This window comes from Geotrypetes seraphini, chromosome 5 (genome assembly GCF_902459505.1).
Source record: "Geotrypetes seraphini chromosome 5, aGeoSer1.1, whole genome shotgun sequence".
NCBI lineage: Eukaryota > Metazoa > Chordata > Amphibia > Gymnophiona > Dermophiidae > Geotrypetes > Geotrypetes seraphini.
Genome location: NC_047088.1, coordinates 16,849,610 through 16,872,128, shown reverse-complemented (window position 1 = coordinate 16,872,128; position 22,519 = coordinate 16,849,610). Strand labels below are relative to the sequence as shown.

General features: G+C 42.6%; 1 protein-coding gene across 1 annotated transcript in view; it reads left to right on the top strand.

The window, feature by feature from the left end:
- Positions 1–21,336, top strand: part of MAGT1 (magnesium transporter 1) — a 39,074-nt gene extending 17,738 nt beyond the window's left edge. The window contains exons 5-10 of the mRNA XM_033946193.1: positions 5,613–5,753; positions 8,789–8,878; positions 11,043–11,106; positions 11,897–11,971; positions 18,969–19,059; positions 19,937–21,336. Coding sequence (XP_033802084.1) covers positions 5,613–5,753; positions 8,789–8,878; positions 11,043–11,106; positions 11,897–11,971; positions 18,969–19,059; positions 19,937–19,952 — 477 coding nt within the window. The 3' untranslated portion in view covers positions 19,953–21,336. The remainder of the gene's footprint in view (positions 1–5,612; positions 5,754–8,788; positions 8,879–11,042; positions 11,107–11,896; positions 11,972–18,968; positions 19,060–19,936) is intronic.
- Positions 21,337–22,519: the final 1,183 nt, after the last annotated feature.

Here is a 22,519-nt window from a genome sequence, read left to right as displayed (position 1 = left end):
ACGCAGTACTCCAGGTGAGGGCGCACCATGGCCTGGTATAGTGGCATGATAACCTTGCCTTTGTTACTGCTATTATCATTTGTGCTGAAACTGAAGACTTATCTGGTTTAATTTTAGATCTTTCAGTTCATAAGAGCCATTGATTCTTAAGTTTAAGGCTTTATTTTATTGAACACACAAAAAAGGAAACAGTCAAGCAAACATTTGAGCTACTCAGTATTTTACAATATTATTCCTTGTCCAAGCTCCTCCCCCACACATTGACTCTTTTTATTGATCCCACATAAAAAAAACTTTCACCTTGATGGCTAGCAAGATGTGTACTACCCAATCTCTCCACATCCATAAATCATCAACAAATGGCAGCTGTGACACGCTTGTTCTTTGAAATCTCTTCCTTCACCTCAGTTGGTGATAAGTCTGTTTTGCTATTGCTTGTGAAATGAAAGCATACACTGAGTGCTTGTTGGTGTGATTTAAGTAACGTGCCTCGATAGAATTTGTCTGTTGAAGGAGTCCCTCCAATTGAAATTCAGCACTGCGGAGGAATGTTGCTCACAGTGATGACTATGTTGATGTGAGTGCTTTGCGTCGCTGGACAAAAAATCTAAAGATTGTGGACTTTCCTCATGTGAGACTCATCTGTGCTATCATCCCCTTAATTTTTGATCACACAAATCATTCAGCTCTTCCCATTCAGTCTTTTTATGTTTTTAGCCTGGTGATGCACTGCACTCGCATCAACACAGTCATCATCATAAACTGCATGTGGTGGTGAATTTCATTTGGAGGACATTCAACAGTTGAGACATTTTATTGTGGCACAAATTGTACCAGCAAAGTACTCGCTGCATGCTTCCATTTTACAAGCAGTAGCAAACCAGTCTTTTCACACAGACATTTCTCATCAACTGAGGTACATGAAGAGATTTCAGAGGACATATGTTAAAGTATCAGTGCTACCAATTTATCAATTGATAAATTATGGAGATGGAGACATTACTGTCATTCAACCATCATATAAATACGAGATAACAGAAGGAATGCTCAAGGTCCAGCAAGAAGAGGAGGCAGATCTTCAGGCACTGGCACCAACCCACAGGACATGCCGGTGCCGGTGCCCAGGCCCAGAAGACGGTAAGAAGCGGCGGGGGGGGGGGGGGGTGTGCCGGATCGCGGGGGGGAGGGTGCCAGATTGCGGAGGGCGCTCGTAAATCGAGCCACGCTCGGTTTCCGAGGCACCGATTTTGTGAATGTTTTGCTCGTCTTGCAAAACACTCGCAAACCAGTGCACTCGTAAACCGAGGTACCATTGTATTATTAAATGAAGCAGGATAAAGCTAGAACTGGAGTACCTAACAGGTTGTGTTGGAACATAAGAACTGCCATCTCCAGATCAGACCTTCGGTCCATCAAGTCCGGTGATCCGCACATGCAGAGGCCCTGCCAGGTGTACACCTGGTGTAATTTTAGTCACCCATATCCCTCTATGCCTCTTGTAAGGAGATGTGCATCTAGTTTGCTTTTAAATCCTAGAAAGGTGGATTCCGCAATAACCTCCTCTGGGAGAGCATTCCAGGTGTCCACCACTCGCTGCGTGAAGCAGAACTTCCTGATATTCGTCCTGGACTTGTCCCCCCTCAACTTCAGTCCATGTCCTCTTGTCCTTGTCACATTGGACATTGTAAACAACTTTTTTCCTGCTCTATTTTGTCGATTCCTTTTAGTATTTTGAAAGTCTCAATCATATCCCCTCGCAGTCTCCTCCTCCCAAGGGAGAACAGTCCCAGACTCATAAGAACATAAGAACATAAGAAGTTGTCTCCACCGGGATCAGACCAGAGGTCCATCGCACCCAGCGGTCCGCACCCGCGGCGGCCCATCAGGTCCATGACCTGTCAAAGTGTTCCCTGCCCTAAAAAAAACCCTATCCTTACTTCTATCTGTATCCTTCAATCCCCTTTTCCTTCAAGAATTTATCCAAACCTTCTTTGAATCCCTGTAGTGTCTTCTGCCCCACCACAACCTCCGGGAGTGCGTTCCATGTGTCCACCACTCTCTGGGTGAAGAAGAACTTCCTGGTGGACACATGGAACGCACTCCCGGAGGTTGTGGTGGGGCAGAAGACACTACAGGGATTCAAAGAAGGTTTGGATAAATTCTTGAAGGAAAAGGGGATTGAAGGATACAGATAGAAGTAAGGATAGGTTTTTTTTTAGGGCAGGGAACACGTCTCTGCACCCTCTCCAGCAGTTTTATATCCTTCTTTAGGTTGGGAGACCAATGTTGGACACAGTATTCCAAGTGTGGTCTGACCATTGCTCTATAAAGCGGCTTTATAACCCTCTCTGATCTACTCGTGATTCCCTTCTTTATCATGCCTAACATTCTATTTGCTTTCTTTGCCGCTGTCCAGTTAGCTTCTTTGTAATCCTAATGCCTAAACTGTAATTTTCCTGGAAATGTCCAGTTAGCTTCTTTGTAATCCGCCTAGAACTGCAAGGTACGAGCGGAATAGAAGCCACTAATGTAATGTAATTGTGCCAATGGTTTCAGGGTCCTATCTATCAGTACACCCAGGTCCTTTTCTTGTTCACTCTTACCCAGAGTTGCACCTGACATTCTATACTCGTGTTCCTTGTTCTTTCTGCCTAAATGCATTACTTTGCACTTTTCAACATTAAGCTTCATCTGCCATTTCTCTGCCCATTTCTCTAACTGACACAAGTCACTCTGGAGTTCCTCGCTATCCTTCTGCGATCTGTAAGCCCGACGTAGCTTTGTGTCATCTGCAAACCTGATGATCTCACTGGATGTTCCTTCTTCTAGGTCATTGATGAAAATATTAAATAATATGGGCCCAAGTACCGAGCCCTGGGGTACACCGCTAGTCACTTTCTCCCAGTCTGAGAACTTCCCATTTATGCCCACTCTCTGCTTTCTGTTCTCTAGCCATTTGCCTATCCATCTCAGTATATCTCCCTCTAATCCATGGCTTTGTAGTTTCCTGAGAAGTCTTTCATGTGGAACCTTGTCAAACGCCTTCTGGAAGTCCAAGTATATTATGTCCACCGGTTCTCCACTATCAATGAGTCTTCTGGTTCCAAGTAACAGCATGCATCTTCCTTGCTGGAAACAGAACCTGAGCTGAGGCAGAGATGTTGCTGGCTGGGTGTGCAGGAGGGGTGACTCTGCTTTGTTGGTGAGAAGATATATTTCAGTTTGGGCTGTTAGCTTGGTTTATTGTGTATTTACCTAATAGAATTCTTTTTTTTTTTTTAAATATCTTTATTCATTTTTACATTATACAATCAAGTGTAAAAGAAATCAAGTCATACTGTACATTCTTCACTTGAAACTCTGCAATCATTTTATACCATAGACTATCTCCCCTCCCTCCCTTTTCATATATTACCCCTCATAATATCATAAAACCCACTCATTCCCCTTCCCTCTACACATATTTAATGGGGATAAATACAATTATTTATTATAATACTCAATTAATGGTCTCCACACCACTTTAAATTTCTTATAAAAACCTCTCTTAGTTGCCAATGTTTTTTCCATTTCATACACCTGACAAACCGAACTCCACCAAAAACAGTAATTCAATCCCCTATAGTCTTTCCAATTATGTGTTATATGTTGGATGGCAACTCCTGTTAAAATCATTAACAGTTTATTATTATTCGATGAAATTTAACTTTTGGCCCTCATAGATATTCCAAACAAAACTGTGTCATATGATAGGGCCACAGGATTCTCTAACATACAATTTATTTGACCCCAGATCAATTTCCAAAAATTATTAATAAACGGACAATAAAATAATAGATGATCTAGAGTTCCAGCCTCAAGATGACAATGCCAACATCTATTAGACTTAGAGCAATCCAATTTTTGTAAACGAACAGGGGTCCAGAGTGCTCTATGCAACAGGAAAAACCATGTTTGCCTCATAGACGCAGACATTGTACATCTTATCCTCCAAGACCAAATACGTGGCCATTGAGATGCATTAATTTGATGCTTAATCTCAATGCTCCAAATATCTCTAAGTACAGTCCTTGGTTTTTTATTTAAATATCCAGATAATGTTTTGTACCACTGCGCGGCCTGGTGACCCATAAAATCTGCCTGGAAGCATAAGAATTCTAGAGTAAAATGAGTATTTAAAGATTTCCATTCAGGGAACCCTGCCTGAATGGCCTGCTTCAATTGCAACCATTTATAACTTTGTTTTTTATTAAGTCCAAATTTATGTTGTAATTGTGAACCTAATAGAATTCTTGGCAATTACAATTCTACTTATTACACATTATGGGGCTCATAATCGAAACTTAAAACACGTCTAAAAACCTGCCCAAGTCAGGACTTGGTCTTCCAAAAAGACAGGTCATCCAAATGCCGATAATTGAAATGGCTTTTTGGATGTATCTAGGGAATATTTAGGCCTCTGAATCCCACTGTACGCTCAGAGCTGAAAGGGTCATTTCTGGAGGAGTGGCTAGGGCTGGATGTGGGCCGACCTAGACTTAGTTGTTCTGCAGGGATAATAAAATGTTTGGCGAGACTTCCTAGGCGAAACTTATACGTTGTGAGTTAGACGATGTAAAAGCAGGTATAAGTGCCAAAAAAGTTTCAAAGGTGACCAGATAACCACTGCAGGGACAAAGTAAAGACCCCCACACACGCCCTCCGTGTTCATTAAACCTGTTGCACCCCCCACAAAATTCAGAATAAAAATGTACATACCTGCCTCCGGAACATCAGCACCTGCTATAGGAAAACCTAGTAGAGCTGCACAGAGGTGGCTTAAGTAGTCTGGGGGGTGGGCTAGTGAACCATAGAGAGAAGGACCCAGGCCCATAAGCCACTCTAACCACTACATTAATGGTGGAAAATGTGAGCCTACCAAAACCCTACTGTACTGCCATATAGGTGCCACCTGCAGCCATAAGGGCTATTGGGGTTGTAGACAGGTGGGTATATTGGGTTTTAGGGGCTCACCATAACCTATAAGTGAGTTCTGGTGAGATGTTTATGTGGCACCCTTTTTGTGAAGTTCACAGCAGTGCCCTATAAGGTGCCCCTCTGCTCTGTTGCCATGTCTGGGTAGGCATTCCATCACAAGGCAGGCCCCTCCCATGTCCAAAAGGTCTTGTTCTGGGTGTATGGGACTTGGACAGTTTTTTAGACGAGAATGTGATATAAAGATAGATGTAGTGGCAGTCTGGAAGAGATGACTTTTGAAAAAAAAAAAAAAATTTTTTTTGATGTACTTTTTGAGAATGGACCTTTTGCCACTGCTGACTTGGGGCAAATAGCGCCCTATGTCCAAATCGGTCTTAGATGTTTCTTTTGATTATGACCATCCACATATTTTAATGGAGAATGATCAAAAGGAGCTGTTATCTGCTGTTTTTTTTCCTCAGAATTAGCGCATGGTTATGATTAGATATGAACTTCATTAAAATTGATTTTTTTTTCTTCTTTTATATATAATTCTAAAAAGTAGGACTTTTTGATTCCTTCATAGCTGTTTCAAATTTCGATGTGTGCATATGCCATTTCTGTATATTTACAGATCTTTTTCTGGTTTCTTAAAGATTCGTGTGATGAGGCCTCCAAACTATGCAGGCCCCTTGATGCTGGGACTGCTGTTAGCTGTGATTGGTGGACTTGTGTATCTCAGAAGAAGTAACCTTGAGTTTCTTTATAACAAGACTGGCTGGGCCTTGGCCGCTTTGGTATGTGCAATAGAATTTTAGTAGCACTTTTAATATAACATGAAATGAAAAGGATTGAAGAATGTGTTAGTATACACTTCTCCCTCCGTATTCGCTGTGATAGCGGATTAACAGAACCGCAAATACAGAAAAACCGCAAATAACTTTATCATATGTTATTGGCTGTTTTCTATTAAAAACCATCGTGAATATAGTGAAACCGCGAATAACATGGTGGGAGACCTGGTCTGTTCCTGAAGGAGAGACAAAACATGGTGAAGAAAGTGCTGGGAATCAGCAATTTCTCTATGCAAGCTGATGTGATTTGGGGGGAGGAGCCAGCAAGCTAAAAACCGTGAATAATCGAAACCGCGAATGCTGAAACCACGAATATGGAGGGAGAAGTGTAATTCATACAGAGAAAGGGAAAGAGGATGGGTCTTGATATGTTTGTTTGTTATTATTTGATGAATTGCCCTTTTGACAAATATATCGCCTTTCCGTGGTTACAGTCAGTGGTTTACTTATTTCACAGCTGGGGCAATGGAGGGCGAAGGGACTTAATCAGAATCACAGGGAGCTGCAGTTTCCCAGGTTCTCAGCTGCTGTACTAACCATTAGGCTGCTCCTCCACTCGAAGCATATATTTAGTGGAGATTCATTTTGTCTACTTTGTGAATTTTGTGCAAAAAAATAAGTAACAGCATATAAAACATGATTCAGACATTCAAATACTTGAAAGGTATTAACATAGAACAAAATCTTTTCCAGAGAAAGGAAAATGGTAAAACCCGAGGACATAATTTGAGGTTGAGAGGTGGTAGATTCAAGAGCAATGTTAGGAAATTCTACTTTACGGAGAGGGTGATGGATGCCTGGAATGCGCTCCCGAGAGAGGTGGTGGAGAGGAAAACGGTGACGGAGTTCAAAGAAGCATAGAATGAACACAGAGGATCCAGAATTGGAAAATAATAGTAAATATTGAAGAACTAAGGCCAGTACTGGGCAGACTTGCACGGTCTGTGTCTGTGTTTGGCCATTTGGTGGAGGATGGACTGGGGAAGGCTTCAATGGTTGGGAGGGTGTAGATCAGGGATCTCAAAGTAGAGAGCTGCACGGGGACGATGGGAATCCCGCAGGAATCCCGTGGGTTCTCCCTTCGGGTCGTGGGGATCCCGTGGGGACACCCCTTGTGGTCTTGGGGATTCCGCAGGGTTCGATGCAACTCGAGCCAGGAGGCTCGTCTTCTTTTCCTACCTGCCCTGCAGCAGCACACATAGCCGACTGGAAGTCTTCCCCGATGTCAGCGCTGATGTCGGAGGGAGGGCTTAAGCAAATGGGTATTTGTATATTTGTAAATGGGTCTCTACCAGAGCCTTTAATTCAGTAGCATAATTAAATGAAATAACTATTTCTGAAGTTTCTAGAGAGAGATAGGGACGGAGGGGATTCCTCGCGGGGACGGGTGGGGATGAGTGGGATTTTGGAAGGGATGGGTGGGATTTCTGTCCCCGCGCAACTCTCTATGTCAAAGTCCCTCCTTGAGGGCTGCAATCCAGTCGGGATTTCAGGATTTCCCCAATGAATATGCATTGAAAGCAGTGCATGCACATAGATCTCATGCATATTCATTGGGGAAATCTTGAAAACCCGACTGGATTGTAGCCCTCAAGGAGGGACTTTGAGACCCCTGGTGTAGATGGACTGGAGTGAGCTTTGATGGAGACTTCAGTAGTTAGAACCTAAGAACAGTACAGGGCAGAGCTTTGGATTCTTGCCCAGAAATAGATAAGAAGAAGAAAAAAAAACCCAACAAATTTTTTGATTGAATCAGGTTGGGCAGATTAGATGGACCATTCGGGTCTTTATCTGCTGTCATCTACTATGTTACTATGTTAACATAATGTATGAATAACATAATTTCAAGGTAAGATCTATGATCTGCTTGTACATGCCCCTAGATATATTTACATATTTGTTTTGTTCATCTTGTCGCTATTCAGTATTCTAAAATGCTCATAACAGCCTGTGCTTCCACAGATATATTTTTTTAAATTGTCGGTAACTCTGCAAGTCATCCAAGCTTTACAGAGCAAGAACCTTGCTGTGTTTCTTCTTCACACATGTCTATGGGCAGTAGTACAAGTTCTACTTTATGTTCCATCGTCGGACCACAGAATTGACACTAGGCTTTTTAGATATCCTGTTTGGAATTTCTTATCATACAAAAATCCTTCTGTAGAATAACATGGAAGCTGCCATTTCCTGCATTTGGTTTTTTATCAGCTTGAACAGCAGGTGACCCTTATATTAAAGAATCCATTCTGGCAGTTAAAGCAGGTGAACTCTGCAATCTGTTCAAAACTCTGCTGCATGACTCATCTTTTACCAGCCTTGCTACACTCATGTTACTCCTCTACTTAAATCACTTCACTAGCTCCTTATCCGCCTTCGCATACAGTTCAAGCAACTATTGCTGACCTACAAGTGTGTTTATTCTGCTGCCCCTCAATATCTCTCCTCGCTTCTCTCTCCTTATCTACCTCCCAGAGAACTCCATTCCTCAGATCAGCTGCTCTTAGCTGTACCCTTCTCCTCCACTGCCAATTCCAGACTTCGTTCCTTTCATCTAGCTGCCCCCTATGCCTGGAATAAATTACCCGAGTTTGTCTGCCATGCCCCTTCCCTTACCTTGTTTAAAAGCAGACTGAAAACCAACCTTTTTGATATAGCCTTCAATCCATAACCCTACTTCCCACTGCCCACCAAACCTGCCAGCAGATTAACCGGTGTCCTTAACTGTGCCCATGACATCCTGTTTGTCTGTCTTGTGTGTTTAGATTGTAAGCTCCTTTGAGCAGGGACTGTCTCCTTTGACTCTGTATAATGCTGCGTACATCTGGTAGCGCTATAGAAAAAAATTAATAGTAGTAGTAACTCTCTTCTGTTGTGTGTATGAATAACTCTACTTTATTAAGTAGTAGATGAAATCTGGTGTGCTTGCTGCTTAAGCGTATTTCCCCTCCATCCACCACCTTTTTTTCTCCCCTCCACAGTGTTTTGTTTTGGCAATGACATCTGGCCAGATGTGGAATCATATCAGAGGACCACCATATGCCCATAAGAACCCACATTCAGGACAAGTGGTAAGAAACATATACCGGTGCTTAACAAGGTTATTCTAACTATTTTATTTTCCATTAAAGCATAAAAATACAACCACATCAACATCCCACTTGTCAGTGTGTGTTTGTTTCTAACACTCAGTGCCATATACAGACCAATATATAATCTGCTTTCTTTCTGCCCCAAAACTGAAACAGTTAGTGGTATATACAGTAAAATATGAAAATACATCAGAGTATAATGCCTACATCCAAAACGCCTTCTCTTCAACTTAGTTTCCCTTTCTCACAGATACTGAGAAAGAACTAAAACTCCCTAACTGCCCTAAACCTCAAAATATAACCATATTAGATGGAAACAGAAGCAGTGTACCCCCCAAACTAACAGATCCACTTAGAGTAGACTTCTCAAGTCCTACTGGGACCAATGGGGTGTTATGTTCAATCTCTTTTTCCCAGGGGCTGCCTGCTTGCCACCAAGCTGCGAAGCTGGCTGAACATCAATGCTCTATTCCCTCTCACTTACATGGGCTTCCCTTCAGTGAGGCAGGAGGTCTCCAAAGGGGCATCTCAAATGGACTTTCCTCAAGGGGAGCAATGAGAGGTGTGCTGTTCCTTGCTAGGGCAGTAATACAGCATGACAGGGTGCTATCTTTGTGTTGGTTTGTCCTGTTTATTGCTTTTTGCTCTTTTTTATGGCAGTAGGCTTACTGTAATAAAAAGTTGCATTTTAAGTTTAAATTTTAACTCTCTTAACTCATCCCTAGTTAGAGTGACATATATTTGGGGTGCCAGGGTTTTATTTGTGTTAATCTTGTTGTGAATTGTGACTTATTAGAATTTTGAATTCTTAGTAATTTGATTATTTTATAAATTAAAACTATGAATGTTATACTGTATAATCTATGTTATGAAATGTAAGCTGACTTGGGACCAGGAAGATCTCGGTATAAATTAGGGCAAGCCTTCTTTGGTGACGACCCCTTCTTTTCCCCCTCCTCTGCCAAACTGGCAGTGATATAGCTAGAGAGCAAGCAGGAACGTGGGACCCCTCCCTTTCTCTCCCATACACACACACTTGCCTTTGTTTCTGGCAGTGCCCCTGGGATGTTGTCAAATAGTAGAACAGCTCTTTTTCTTGCCTAATCAGCAGTGACAGTTGACATGACACTATATGGCCGGGGAAAAAAAAGAGAGATTTTATTCAAGATTTGGAACATTTTTATTTCTGTAAAAGTCTTAGGTCTGGATGGCGCTGGATATTTTAGCACCTATCCTCAGCTTTCCTCAGAACAAAACCCAATTAAAGTTAGACGTTCTCGACCTCTTTTATAATTCTTTCCAACTGGGAGCAAAATAACTTTCCAAAAAATGAACAGAATGGCATGAAATTTGACCCATCAGGAATAACCAGTAAAAATGACAGATCGAGTTCCAAAGTGGGCAAAATAGATCTAGGGCAGGGATCTCAAAGTCCCTCCTTGAGGGCCGCAATCCAGTCGGGTTTTCAGGATTTCCCCTATGAATATGCATTGAAAGCAGTGCATGCACATAGATCTCATGCATATTCGTTGGGGAAATCCTGAAAACCCGACTGGATTGCGGAGACCCCTGATCTAGGGGTTCTAAAGAAATAAGTGGTAGTCCACTGCATGTTTATGGGAAAAGGAGTTCAGCTGCTGTAGCATACACCTAGCATGCAGTAGACCAGAGCAGTTAAAGAAGTCCTCCTTTCAAACTGCTTCTCCCTGTTTTGTACTACTGTCTGGACCTGTCCCACCATACCAAAAAATGCCCCCAACCCAAAAAATTTATGCCCTGCATACTGTTCCAACCCGAAAAATACCCCCTACAACTACCCAACTCTCAAATTATACCCCACCCCACCAGAAACCAAGCATTTATAACATATACTGTAACACTGCAACACAAAGGGCTGCACTAAGGTAAACATACAGCCACAGCTTCCATGCATGTATACCCCCCACAACCAACAACCCATAGGCTAAATACATATATAGCAGGTTTGGCAAGAGCTACATGAGCCATGCTTCCCCACTTATTTTGCTTTGCATTGCTTATTCATTTTATTTTCTCTCTTATTTTTCTATGTTGCTAGTTTATTATATTATATTGTATTTGAATCTCCTCATGACTTTTTTTAACTTTTTTTTTTTTTTTTCAGAACTATATCCATGGAAGTAGTCAGGCACAGTTTGTAGCTGAAACCCACATTGTTCTATTGTTCAGTATCCTTTCTAAGAACTTGTGCCTACCCATCCAGTTTTACTGTCTTTCCTTATTTGCTGCTATTTCTTCAGTTCTGGTTTTCAGGAAAACTCTACCCCCCACCCCAAGTTATCAAGGTGCGATTTAAAGGTGAGCTTTTACTGCATCTTGATTTATCACAGGAGTCTGCAACTTGCAGTATAACGGTCCCAGTTGTTGCTGACTCCTGAGGTAAATGAATAACGTTGCTTGTGAGCCACCTCATAAGCAGCGTTATTCCAGCAGCCCAGGAACATTGGGCCTCAAAGCCATAATTCCTAGTGGTCGTTGGGCAGAAGTAATTCTCCAGTTGTCCCTGCCCTGCCTGCACCTTCCTTAAAATGGCAACCTAGTCATTGGCTTTAAAATGGTGAGATTGTGGTTGGGAAAAATTAAGCCATGTAGGTGATGGGTGAGGGAGGGAAACTTTGCTTGGAGAAAGGCCTCTGAAGAGCTTAATGAGAAGCACAGCCATTGGAGTGACTGAATGAGAGAGGTAGGGTGTATCTGTAAGTCAGATCTTTAATTTGCATGAAGCAATTACAATTAAAAATTATTTTAAAAATGTAAATTATCTTCTTAAACCAGACATCTAAAGAGCAAATGACTAACTTGGTTAATGGGATAGTTTTGTTTTTCATGAGCTCCTTTTACATGGTTTTGCAAATGAGTACATTTACCTACCTGTCTAACATAATGTTTGTGAATCTGTGTCTCGGGTTGAATGTTGGGAGACATATCTGCAAGATGAATCTTTAACAGTTTTTTCAGATGGTGGAGTTACTCTGGGAATGGTTCTTCTACATGAAGCTGCCACGTCCAACAGGGATGTTGGAAAACGCAAGAGTGAGTATGTGCTCCATATGTGCTAAGAGGTGAGAGGTTGATATGCACAGATGGGGAGAGAGACCTTGGGGTAATAGTGTCTGAGGATCTAAATGTGACAAAACAGTGTGAAAAGCCAGCAGCTGTAGCCAGAAGGATGCTAGGCTGTATAGAGAAATATGTAACCAACAGAAGAAAGGAGGTGTTGATGCTCCTGTATAAGTCATTGATGAGGCCCCTCTTGGAGTATTGTGTTTTTTTAGTTTTGGAGGTGAAGCAGTCCAGAGAAAGGGACAGAAATAGTCTGGGGCTTGTGCCAAAAGATGTTCAGAAAGAATATGTAGAAGAGGGACAGAAGAGATATGATATAGATGTTTAAATAATTGAAAAGTATTAATAAAGAAACAAACCTTTTCCAGAGAAGGGAAAATGGTAAAACTAGAGGGCATGAATTGAGGTTGTGGGGTAGTAGACTTAAGAGTAACATTAGGAAATTATTTTTCATGGAGAAGGTGGTTGATGCCTGGAATGCCCTCCTGAGGAAGGTGGTAGAGATAAAAACGGTGACAGAATTTAAAAAGGTGTGGGTTGAACACACAGAATCTCTAATTAGAAAATGAATGGTATAAAAAAAACCTAAACTTAAATGGTCGCATGTAGGTTTGATGTGCTGACTGGTGCTTAGATGGCATCTCCCGGCTGTGAAGAACTAAGGCAAGTACTGGGCATGGTTTGTGTCTCGTATATGGCAATTTGGTTTAGGATGGGCTAGAAAGAGTTTCGATGGAAATGCTAGCAATTTGGAACATGAGGACGGTGCTTGGTCTGAGTCCCACAAATGACAAGTTAGTTTGGATAGCCTGGGGGTGAGCTTTGATGGCAACTCCACTGGTTCAGACATAAGGTCAGTCCTAGCCGGTCTTCTATGGTCTGTCCCAGAAATGCCAAAGAAAGACTAATGATTGTGACTGTTTGGCAGACTGGATGGACCATTCAGGTCTTTACCATTATTTACTACTAGTGTGTAAGCCCGTTACATTAATGGGTGCTAGAGTAGATGTCTGTCTGTCTGTCTGATTTTTTTTCTTTGTCTCTTTCTCCTTGGACGCTGCCTATCTGTCTGTCATTTTTTCTGTCTGTGTCTCTCTCTATGTCCTTAGTGCCCTCAGTGCCTCCTTCCTATGCCCTTAGTACCCTCAGTGCTTCCTATGTCCTTAGTGCCCTCAGTACCCCTTTCTATCCTTAGTGCCCCTAGTGCCTCCTTCCCATGTCCTTAGTGCCCTCAGTGCCTCCTTCTCGTGTCTTTAGTGCCCCCCGTGCCTCCTTCCCGTGTCCTTAGTGCCCCTTCCTATGCCCTTAGTTCCTCCTATGTCCTTAGTGCCCTTAGTGCCCCTTTCTATGTTCTTAGTGCCCCTAGTGCCTCCTTCCCATGTCCTTAGTACCCCTTCCTACGTCCTTAGTGCCCTCAGTGCCTCCTTCTTGTGTCCTTAGTGCCCCTAGTGCCTCCTTCCCATGTCCTTAGTACCCCTTCCTACGTCCTTAGTGCCCTCAGTGCCTCCTTCTTGTGTCTTTAGTGCCCCCAGTGCCTCCTTCCCATGTCCTTAGTGCCCCCAGTGCCTCATTCCTGTGCCCTTTGTGCCTCTGTCCTGCTTAGTGCCCCCATTGCCTCCTTCCTATGTCCCCATCACTATCTTCCAGACTTTGTCCCCCCCCCCATGCCAGCCTGCCTGCCTCCATCACATCCTCCTAAGCATCATGTTTCCATTTAACCCCCCCCCCGCGCTGACCCTACCCGGCACACCTGAAATCCCCGTTAACCCTCCTAGCCGACCCTCCCACCGCTAGACGGCCGACAAACCTCCCGGCTCCAGCAGCATCTGAGGCACAGTAAACACACTACTTCGCGTTCCGTCTACTGCCCTAATTTCCTCTGCCGCGTCTCTGATGATGTCATCAGGGATGCGGGAGAGGAAATCAGGCCAGTAGAAGGACACGAAGCAGTGTGTTTACTGTGCCTCAGAAGCTGCTGGAGCCAGGAGGTTTGTGTTCGTCTCGTGGTGGGAGGTTCGGCTGGGAGGGTCAACGGGGGTTTCGGGTGTGCCGGGTAGGGTCAGTGGCGTGTTACCTGCCGCCGGTCGTTAGACTAGAATCCTAAGCGCGCATGCGTACTCTTACCTGCCAAGGACATACAGATCAGGGATCAGGGAACATGCAGGTAAGTGTGCGCATGCACGCTTAGCGTTTTATTATAGTGGATGTTGCTATGTAAACCCCTGTAGCAGCATGTTAGATAAGGTACTAGTGATATTAAACAAACACACCTAACCTTGAATAAAGGTGGTCTAATATCTAAATATTCATTAATTATAACAAAACCCACCTTTTTAATGACTAGTGATACTCTTTCCTTTTTAGGGGTGGAAAAAGCCTCAGAAATGGAGCTTAACACCCAATCAGGAGTCAAACGTGGTACATCACAGTGCTCCTACTCAAGTCATTGGCAAAAAAACTCCCCCTCTTCAAGTGTCAGTCTAAATTCTGTCTATCATTCATTAATAGTTCTAGCTTATTTGATTATCCTTATATTTCTTCACCAGTGCAAGCTTTCATTTCACATTACAATGTATCACAGAGTTAGGGAGCTCAGCAGTATTAAATTATTAAGTTAATAATAACAGAGTCCACTTATATCAGAATGAATCTTTTTTTCAGTCAAAATGCCAAACAATATCACGGCATGACCTCCTGCCACTTCTTCATCTAATGCATACTTGATCTTTGCTGCCGCTGTATTACTGCTGCCGCAGCCCATGTTTCATGTAAACATGTTAACACCGCTGCTTTGGGGTATGTATCCAGCAGCAAAGATCAAGTGTTTCACTCAAACCATGCTGTTTAGCAGTAAGTATACTTTTCAATATTTTTGTTCTTAATCACCCTTTGTAAGCCGCTTTGAATCCAGTAGGAGATATAGTGGTATATAAGATACCATTAGCATTTATTGGACTATTGTATTTGGGTTTACCAGTGTGCTTTGCAAATTGCACAGAATACAACAGCACACCTACTGACAAATATGCTTTGTTCTTTCTCATATTATGCCCATTTTGAAAGATCTGCATTGGTTACCGATTCAGTGGAGGATAAAATTAAAGATTTTAGTATTGATTCATAAAGCATTGAATGATGATGCACCTCTGGCTCTTGCCAACTCATTAAGGATCTACAGCCCTACTCATGCCTTATGCTCTGCAAATAAACTTTTGCCTGAAGTTCCTTCTTTCCATCAAACAAGACTGAATGAATATTGCTCCTCCATATTTTATATTAGGGATGCTATTTTGTTGAATACCCTTCCATTTGAATTGCATAAAATCCCCTTAATAATCCAGTTCCAGAAACAATTGAAGACACATATAAGAATAGCCTTACTGGGTCATACCAGTGGTCCATCAAGCCCAGTATCCTGTTCTCACGGTGGCCAATTCAGGTCACTTGGCCAGAACCCAAGGAGTAGCAATATAGCACAGTTACTTACTGTAACAGTTGTTATCCAGGGACAGCAGGCAGATATTCTCAACATGTGGGTGACATCACCGATGGAGCCCCGCAGCGGACAGCCTCGCAAGCAGACTTGCTTGAAGATCTTTTAAGAGCTTACGAGTGCTGCACTGCGCATGCGCGAGTGCCTTCCCGCCCGAGTTAGGGCGCGCGTCTCCTGTGAGGTACCTCAGTTCAGAAAACTAGCTAAAAAGCCAACCAGGGGAGGTGGGTGGGTTGTGAGAATATCTGCCTGCTGTCCCTGGATAACAACTGTTACGGTAAGTAACTGTGCTTTATCCCAGGACAAGCTGGCATTCTCAACATGTGGGTGACCTCCAAGCTAAGCATAATGGAATGGAGGGAGAGTTGGCAAATTAAGAAAACAAATAATTTGTTTGAATTAAAGAAGACACTGCTCCTCAAGAGCCAGGAAAAAGTTAGGCATTATTTTGAGGAAGTGATTAAAATAAGCAGTGAAAATGTAATTATAGTTGAGAATTCTATTGGTAATCATGGAATTTTGATAGAGCCTGCGGCCAAACTTGTCCATGGTACGGCCCTCCCTGCCTGGAGGAACTGCAGCGTAGATTTTAGATGGTTGAGCTTTCTTTAAGGAAGATTCCACAACTAAGGACTGGTGAGATAATTGGGATTTCTCAAACCCCTTACAAGGGACGGTGCGATACCTGGACTCCAGTTTAGAAGGTATAGCTGTAATAGAGTAAGGAGTTTCCATATTCCTAAGGAAAGTTTGTCTTAAGACAGGAGTCATGGGAAATCTCAATGTCTCCTTGGGTGGATGCTGTAACTCCATGTCGGCTAAGTACTCAGGAGTGTACTTAGAGTCAGAGTGGAGATCCAGCTGAAGAGCTTTCCCCATGTCAAAGACAAATTTTGCAAATGAGGCAGAGGTAGACGGTTACTCCGGAGAAGAAGAGTGAGACTTAGGAGCCGCAGAATAGGAGGGAGAAGCCTCTCTGGAATATTGAGAAGGAGTCTCAGAGTCCAGCATCATGGTCACTGAGGAAGCTCCACTATCTGCAATAGGAGGAGTCAGAGAGTGTTTGCGCTTGAGAAGCCTCGATGGTGAAGTCCACGGGGTCCGAGGAACAGAATGGGTCGAGGCAGGAGGAGAAATCTCCCTCGAAGGTGGTCTTGATGGAGGAGTCATTGACCTGGACGGGCTTCGAGGCGAAGCAGCAGGTGTAGAAGCTTTGCAAGACCGAGACTTATGCTTAGGTTTTGAAGGAGTCTCAACGGCCTTTGATAAATGAGGCATAGAAGACTCAGTACTGGGAGGAGGAGAGCCCTTGTGCTTGAAAGAAGAGTCCTGATTCTACTTGGTAGCAAGATGCCTCGAATGCCTCGAGTGATGCCTCGATCGAGGTTCAGGAGACTCTGTCCCAAGAGGAGGCAAAGAGTCACTGGATGATAAGCAACGAGACTTCCGAGGCTTGCCTCGAGGTGCTTCAGGAGGGTCGAGGCCGGGAGAAGTTGAGCCATGACCAAGGAAATCTGAGTGGTCAGAATGGCTTTCAACATGTCCTTGAACATAGGCACCGAGACGAAAGGATCAGGTCTCAAAGGTGCAGCAGTGCACTTCAAAGAGGGCGACCTCGATGATGAGTATTCCCTATGTTTGGAGATACGCTTACTGGAGGTCTCTTAGAGGCTGGCAGGACCATAGGCATGGCCTGGGATGCCTGAGACTCTGGAGGCTTCTTAGGAAGGGTACCTGAAGGAGAAACAGGAGACTTACCCACAGATGAAGACTTAGACGGGACTGCAGCTGAGGCCTTTGATGTCGAAGTGGTCGAGGCCTTGGTCGAGGCAATCACGGGTGTCGGGATCGAGGTCTTGGAAATCGAGGCCGTCCCCGAAGCTGAGGTCGAGACCCTCTTAGCAGACTGCTCCATAGTGCCAAGTAGTTGAAGAATTTTAGTACGGCGTCTGCAAAGAGCTCGAGGTTGAAGGATAGCACAGTGCGAACAAGTGTCAAGGCAATGTTCGGGACCCAGGCAAACAATACACTAACAGTGAGGGTCGGTGATTGAAATTACCTTGCCGCACTGGCTATACTTTTTGAACCCGGTAAGAGGCCGGGACATAGAAAAGAGAGAGACCGGTGAAAGAATGAGGCTCAGCGGCCAGGCCTAGGCCCAAGTGCCGCTGGCCGAAATAAAAGCAAGTTTAGAAAACTTAAAAAAAAAAAAGAAAGCGCAGGCACAGCGACTAAGAGAAAATAACAAAGCTGCGGTGCGAGAAGGCAACGGAGAGCTGAAGTGAAGAGGACTTCTCGGCTCCGCAAAAAATGTTGAATTGAGGTACCTCACAGGAGACACGCGCCCTAACTCGGGCGGGAAGGTACTCGCACAAGTGCAGTGCAGCACTCATAAGCTCTTAAAAGATCTTCAAACAAGTCTGCTTGTGAGGCTGTCCACTGCGGGGCTCCGTTGGTGACATCACCCACATGTTGAGAATATGCTGCCTGCTTGTCCTGGGATAATCCCTGCTACCGATCCAAGGCAAGCAATGGCTTCCCCCATGTCTTTCTCAATAGCAGACTATGGACTTTTGCTCCAGGATATTGTCCAAACCTTTCTTAAAACCAGCTATGCTATACCACTCTTAGCACAATCTCGTGGCCCCGTGACCCAGAAGTGATTTCAGAGGGAGCCAGGCTAGCATGAGTGACAGGCTAGAGTAGTTGCTCATGCTGGTGAAGATTTTATGGTCAAATATTTTTTATTGATGACAAATCCCAAACAAAACCAAACAAATCCAAAACCACTCTGCAGGAATACATACAAAGATAACAAGCAAGGAATAATATAAAACAAAGAGGCAGTCACCAAGAATTTTCAAATGGTAAGTGCCCCCCTCCACACCCTGCAACACCACCCCAACCTCCCCCCACAGAACCCCCCCCCCCACAAAAGAACCAGAGACCCCCCCAACAAACACAATAAGGTGGAACAGACCCAGAACAATGCTTGTCCCCCCCAAGATCCAATAGTAGAAAATATCCCCCAGAACGAACCTCAACCCCAACCCTCCAGATAGAAGAAAACCAGCAGGTACACTCGTCGGCAAGCTGTACTCTGATACTCCCTGGCAATCAATGAACGAAGACCCCCCCTTCCCCCCATGAGCTGGTGAAGATTTTAAAGAAGTACCGGGGGTGGGGAAGGGAGGACGCGAGTGTGGTGTGGGAGCCTAAAGGTGCCAGTGCCCCCACCAAGACGGTGCCTGGAACAGTCCACCCTCCTCCCCTTACTATGGCACTGATTGGAGAGTCTTGAGGAAGAGAAGATATTTAAAAAACCTATAGCAAATGTATGAAATCTGTGTTTGTTATTTCATTTCTTTCTCACACAGAGGACCAAAATGAAATCTTCCTTTAATGTTAGTATTGTATTCACATTTTGCCTTGAATATGTCTGAATAATGGTTGTATTGTGATATTATCCTACAGTAATGTGTGTGGCTGGGATAGGCTTGGTGGTGGTGTTCTTCAGCTGGCTGTTGTCTGTCTTCAGATCCAAATATCACGGCTATCCATATAGGTAAGATAACAGCTGACTTTTGAGTTGGTAATTTTTGGATTGTATTTTAAATCTTGTACACTGCTTCAGGTAGGTCCACTGTGATCTGGGAAGGTGGTTTATAAATTAGTAAATGAAATGAAATAAAATATATATAATCCAGTGACCTGCAGTAAGAAGAAGTACGGTGTTTGAATTTTTACATTTTTTGGGTGGTTAAAGGTAATTTCTCCATTTGCCCTCACTTTGTGCCAAGTAAACCATAATCTGATTGCTGACAGACCTATAAGGGAAGCTATGATCCCCTTGCTTTCCACTATAGATCACTGTTGGACATCAGCCCTTTCCCTGGAGCATGAGAATGCTCCTCCTTGTCTTGAATCCCACTGTCATTCAAAGAGCAATCCTGCTAGAAAACATGAGTTTGAACCAGGAATTAATTTTAAAAAAATTAAATTATATACCACTTAAAACAGTTTACAACCTCCAATCGTTTCCTTGTGTTTCATTTTTCCCACTTTTGCCTGCCTTCTTTCTTGACCTACCCTCACCCCACCCCCTTGAGAGAAAGGAGGAAGGGGTGATTTTTTTTTCCTGTTAGTGACCATTGGTGGTTGTTGTTGGTAGAGCATTCTGTATTGATTTTGCAAACCAGTATTATTTGTTGTTGAAACCAAAGATAGGAATGATTTTCTGTGGAGTCCCGGAATAAAGTTTTTTAGAGTTCTGTCCCATCCTACTAGTCATAGCACCTGCTAAAAGAGGTAGCTAGAGGGGTTACACCACATGAAAATATTGACCATACGGGTTGTCTCATGTTCTAGAGTCTAGAAGAAGAAACTGCTGACTGACAAGCAAAAATGAGAGTCCTAACCAAATGATTTTGTTTTGTTTTTAGCTTTCTGTTAAGTTAAAATTCCAAGGCACGTATCTGAAGTCCTACATGTGAAGATTTTCAAGCGTTAAATGGTCAGGATTCCATACTACCTCTGTTTAAAACAATTGAGAGAGTTTGAAACGAAACGTTGAACCAAAGAAGATACACAGTGCCTTATCAGAACAGCAAGCAACTTTTCCACTAAGCCACAGGAAGTATTTTCTCCAGAGCCTTTTACATTTTGTAGCAATGAACCAATTTACTTCAACTTTCAGTATGTTTTTCAAAGTTTTTCTTTCCCAGCCTGTTCACCTATATTGTGGTGTTAGAAACAGTATGCCTAAGTGCTTCAATGATAAACCGGCTTGAATATTCCAGTGTGTCTAATAGGAGACTCTAGAAGATACTCACAGGACAGATGTATAAGCCTAACATGATTATAACATCTGTGGGTTAAAAGGTAGACTAATATTTAGAGCACAGGACCTGGTAAACTGGAAATTAGAAATCTGCCTTTTTCTGGATAATATTGTATATATACATACTGTATATGTTAAGTGAAGTGCTTAAAACTGTAACAGTTGCTGAGACTCTGGATCGTTAAAAGCATAATTTAAGGATAGGTTTAACATTAGTTGTAATTTATCTTCCTGATTGGGCCATAATGTGTTTCCAAGGACCTAGGTAGTATGTGTCATGGAGGTGGTATCAGGTACAGGCCAACCTTTGTAACCTGTGATGCTGAAATGGTATTGAAGATTTCAGTTTTTTGTCAGTCTTTTGCGAGATGATTATTGGAAGGTGCAGAGATTAAAACAAAGAATGGGCTTACTATCTTGCTCTCTTCAGTGTTCCAGCAAGGAATCGTCTATTCTTTAATGTTGACTTGGCTCCCTGGGTGTGAAAGTGGAGGTGCTGCTGCTTTTGTAGCTTGCTGTCTCTGTGGCAGACTTGCATGTGATATTTTTAAAACAAGTTCGGTGACTCTTTCCATCTCTGGTGCTCCTGTAAAACAGTAGAAATGTACTCTTTGGTAACTTAAATAATAGCAAACATAATTGCAAGCAGGAGAATCTGAGATTATAAAGTTAAGATGGAATTGTGATAGATGAAGTAGTAATGGATAACATGCAATCCTTTTATTTGCCTTTACAATACAATTTGAATGTTTTGAACTGAATATTCTATATCAAATAGAATGTTATAGCAATGTTATTTTTATTAAAATTTGCTAAGTTTACTTAGATCAGAAGTGCCTTAACTGCACAACACTTTTAGTTTTGGATTGAAAGCCTTAAATTGAGCATCTGTTGGTAAGATGCATTCTTATATGGTTCCTATATAATCTGTCCTTGTGGCTTAGATAATCAAGTGATTTGAATGTGGAAATTTTTCAATAAAACATTTTACATTGTGTTTCAGGCTGTGTTATGTTGACTGCATATGTGCCTTTTTTTCCTGCTTCTGTATTCCTATATAGACTCACTCATGTTTATCCCTTTCTGTCCTGTGTTCATTAGAAATCCAAATAAAGCTCTACTCATTGAGGGGATGGTCCCAGTTAAACATTTAGCTATCTGATAAAGAGAATGTATAAGCAATATACACAGAGTTGGGGAGGATATTCCAGCAGCTATTGCAAGTCTCCATAGCGAGTAACTTGGTAGAAAATGGGTACAAGATGTACCAATGGATTACACCCCAATGCAGCTACAGTACATAAGATATATGGGGCTAGATTCATGAACCTATCACAATCAAAAGAATTGGTGAGTGACATTCCAGTCATCAATCTTTCCTCTGTTCAACTATCAGAGACACAGGTGAATGTGTTACAAAAAGGACTTTCTTTCATCCCTACCACTCGATATGATCCTTTTCAGACAAGGATAGATCTCTTCAAATTTAAACATAAATTACACATACACCATTTCTTCAATAATGATCAAACCATCAATCACTACATAGATTCATCCATACTTAAGAAGAAATCAAAATGGATCCCACCAGGCCCTTGCGATTCAACTATTATAACTTTCTATGAATGCATCCTTAGAGACAATGGAGAAAAAGAACAAATATGTTAAGTATAAACACAACTTAAGTCGTTTAGAATCTAGAGCCATTGACGAGCTTAGAAATAATAATGAACTAGTAATAAAACCTGCAGATAAGGGTGGGAGTATTGTCAACATGGACCGAGATACATACATTAAGGAAATTCAGGGACAAATTAATGATATGACATTCTACATGCCCTTAGATAACAATCCAAAACTAGACTTAATGGAAGACATTAAAGAATTGGCCAACATTGCGCATGACACAGGTCACATTACCCAAAAAGAAAAACAGTTTCTCATTAATGAACATCCGGTCACCCCCCACCCTGAATGTCTTGCCAAAAATACATAAATCATTAGACGATCCTCCAGGGAGACTTATAATCTCAGCCAATGGCTCAGTTTTAGAACCCTTATCAGATTTCACCGATTTCTTCTTATGTCCTTATGTACCGCTTATACTCTCGTATGTACGTAATTCAACCCACATTATCAATATGTTGGATGAATTTGATGGGGACCTAGAAGATCTGATATTAGT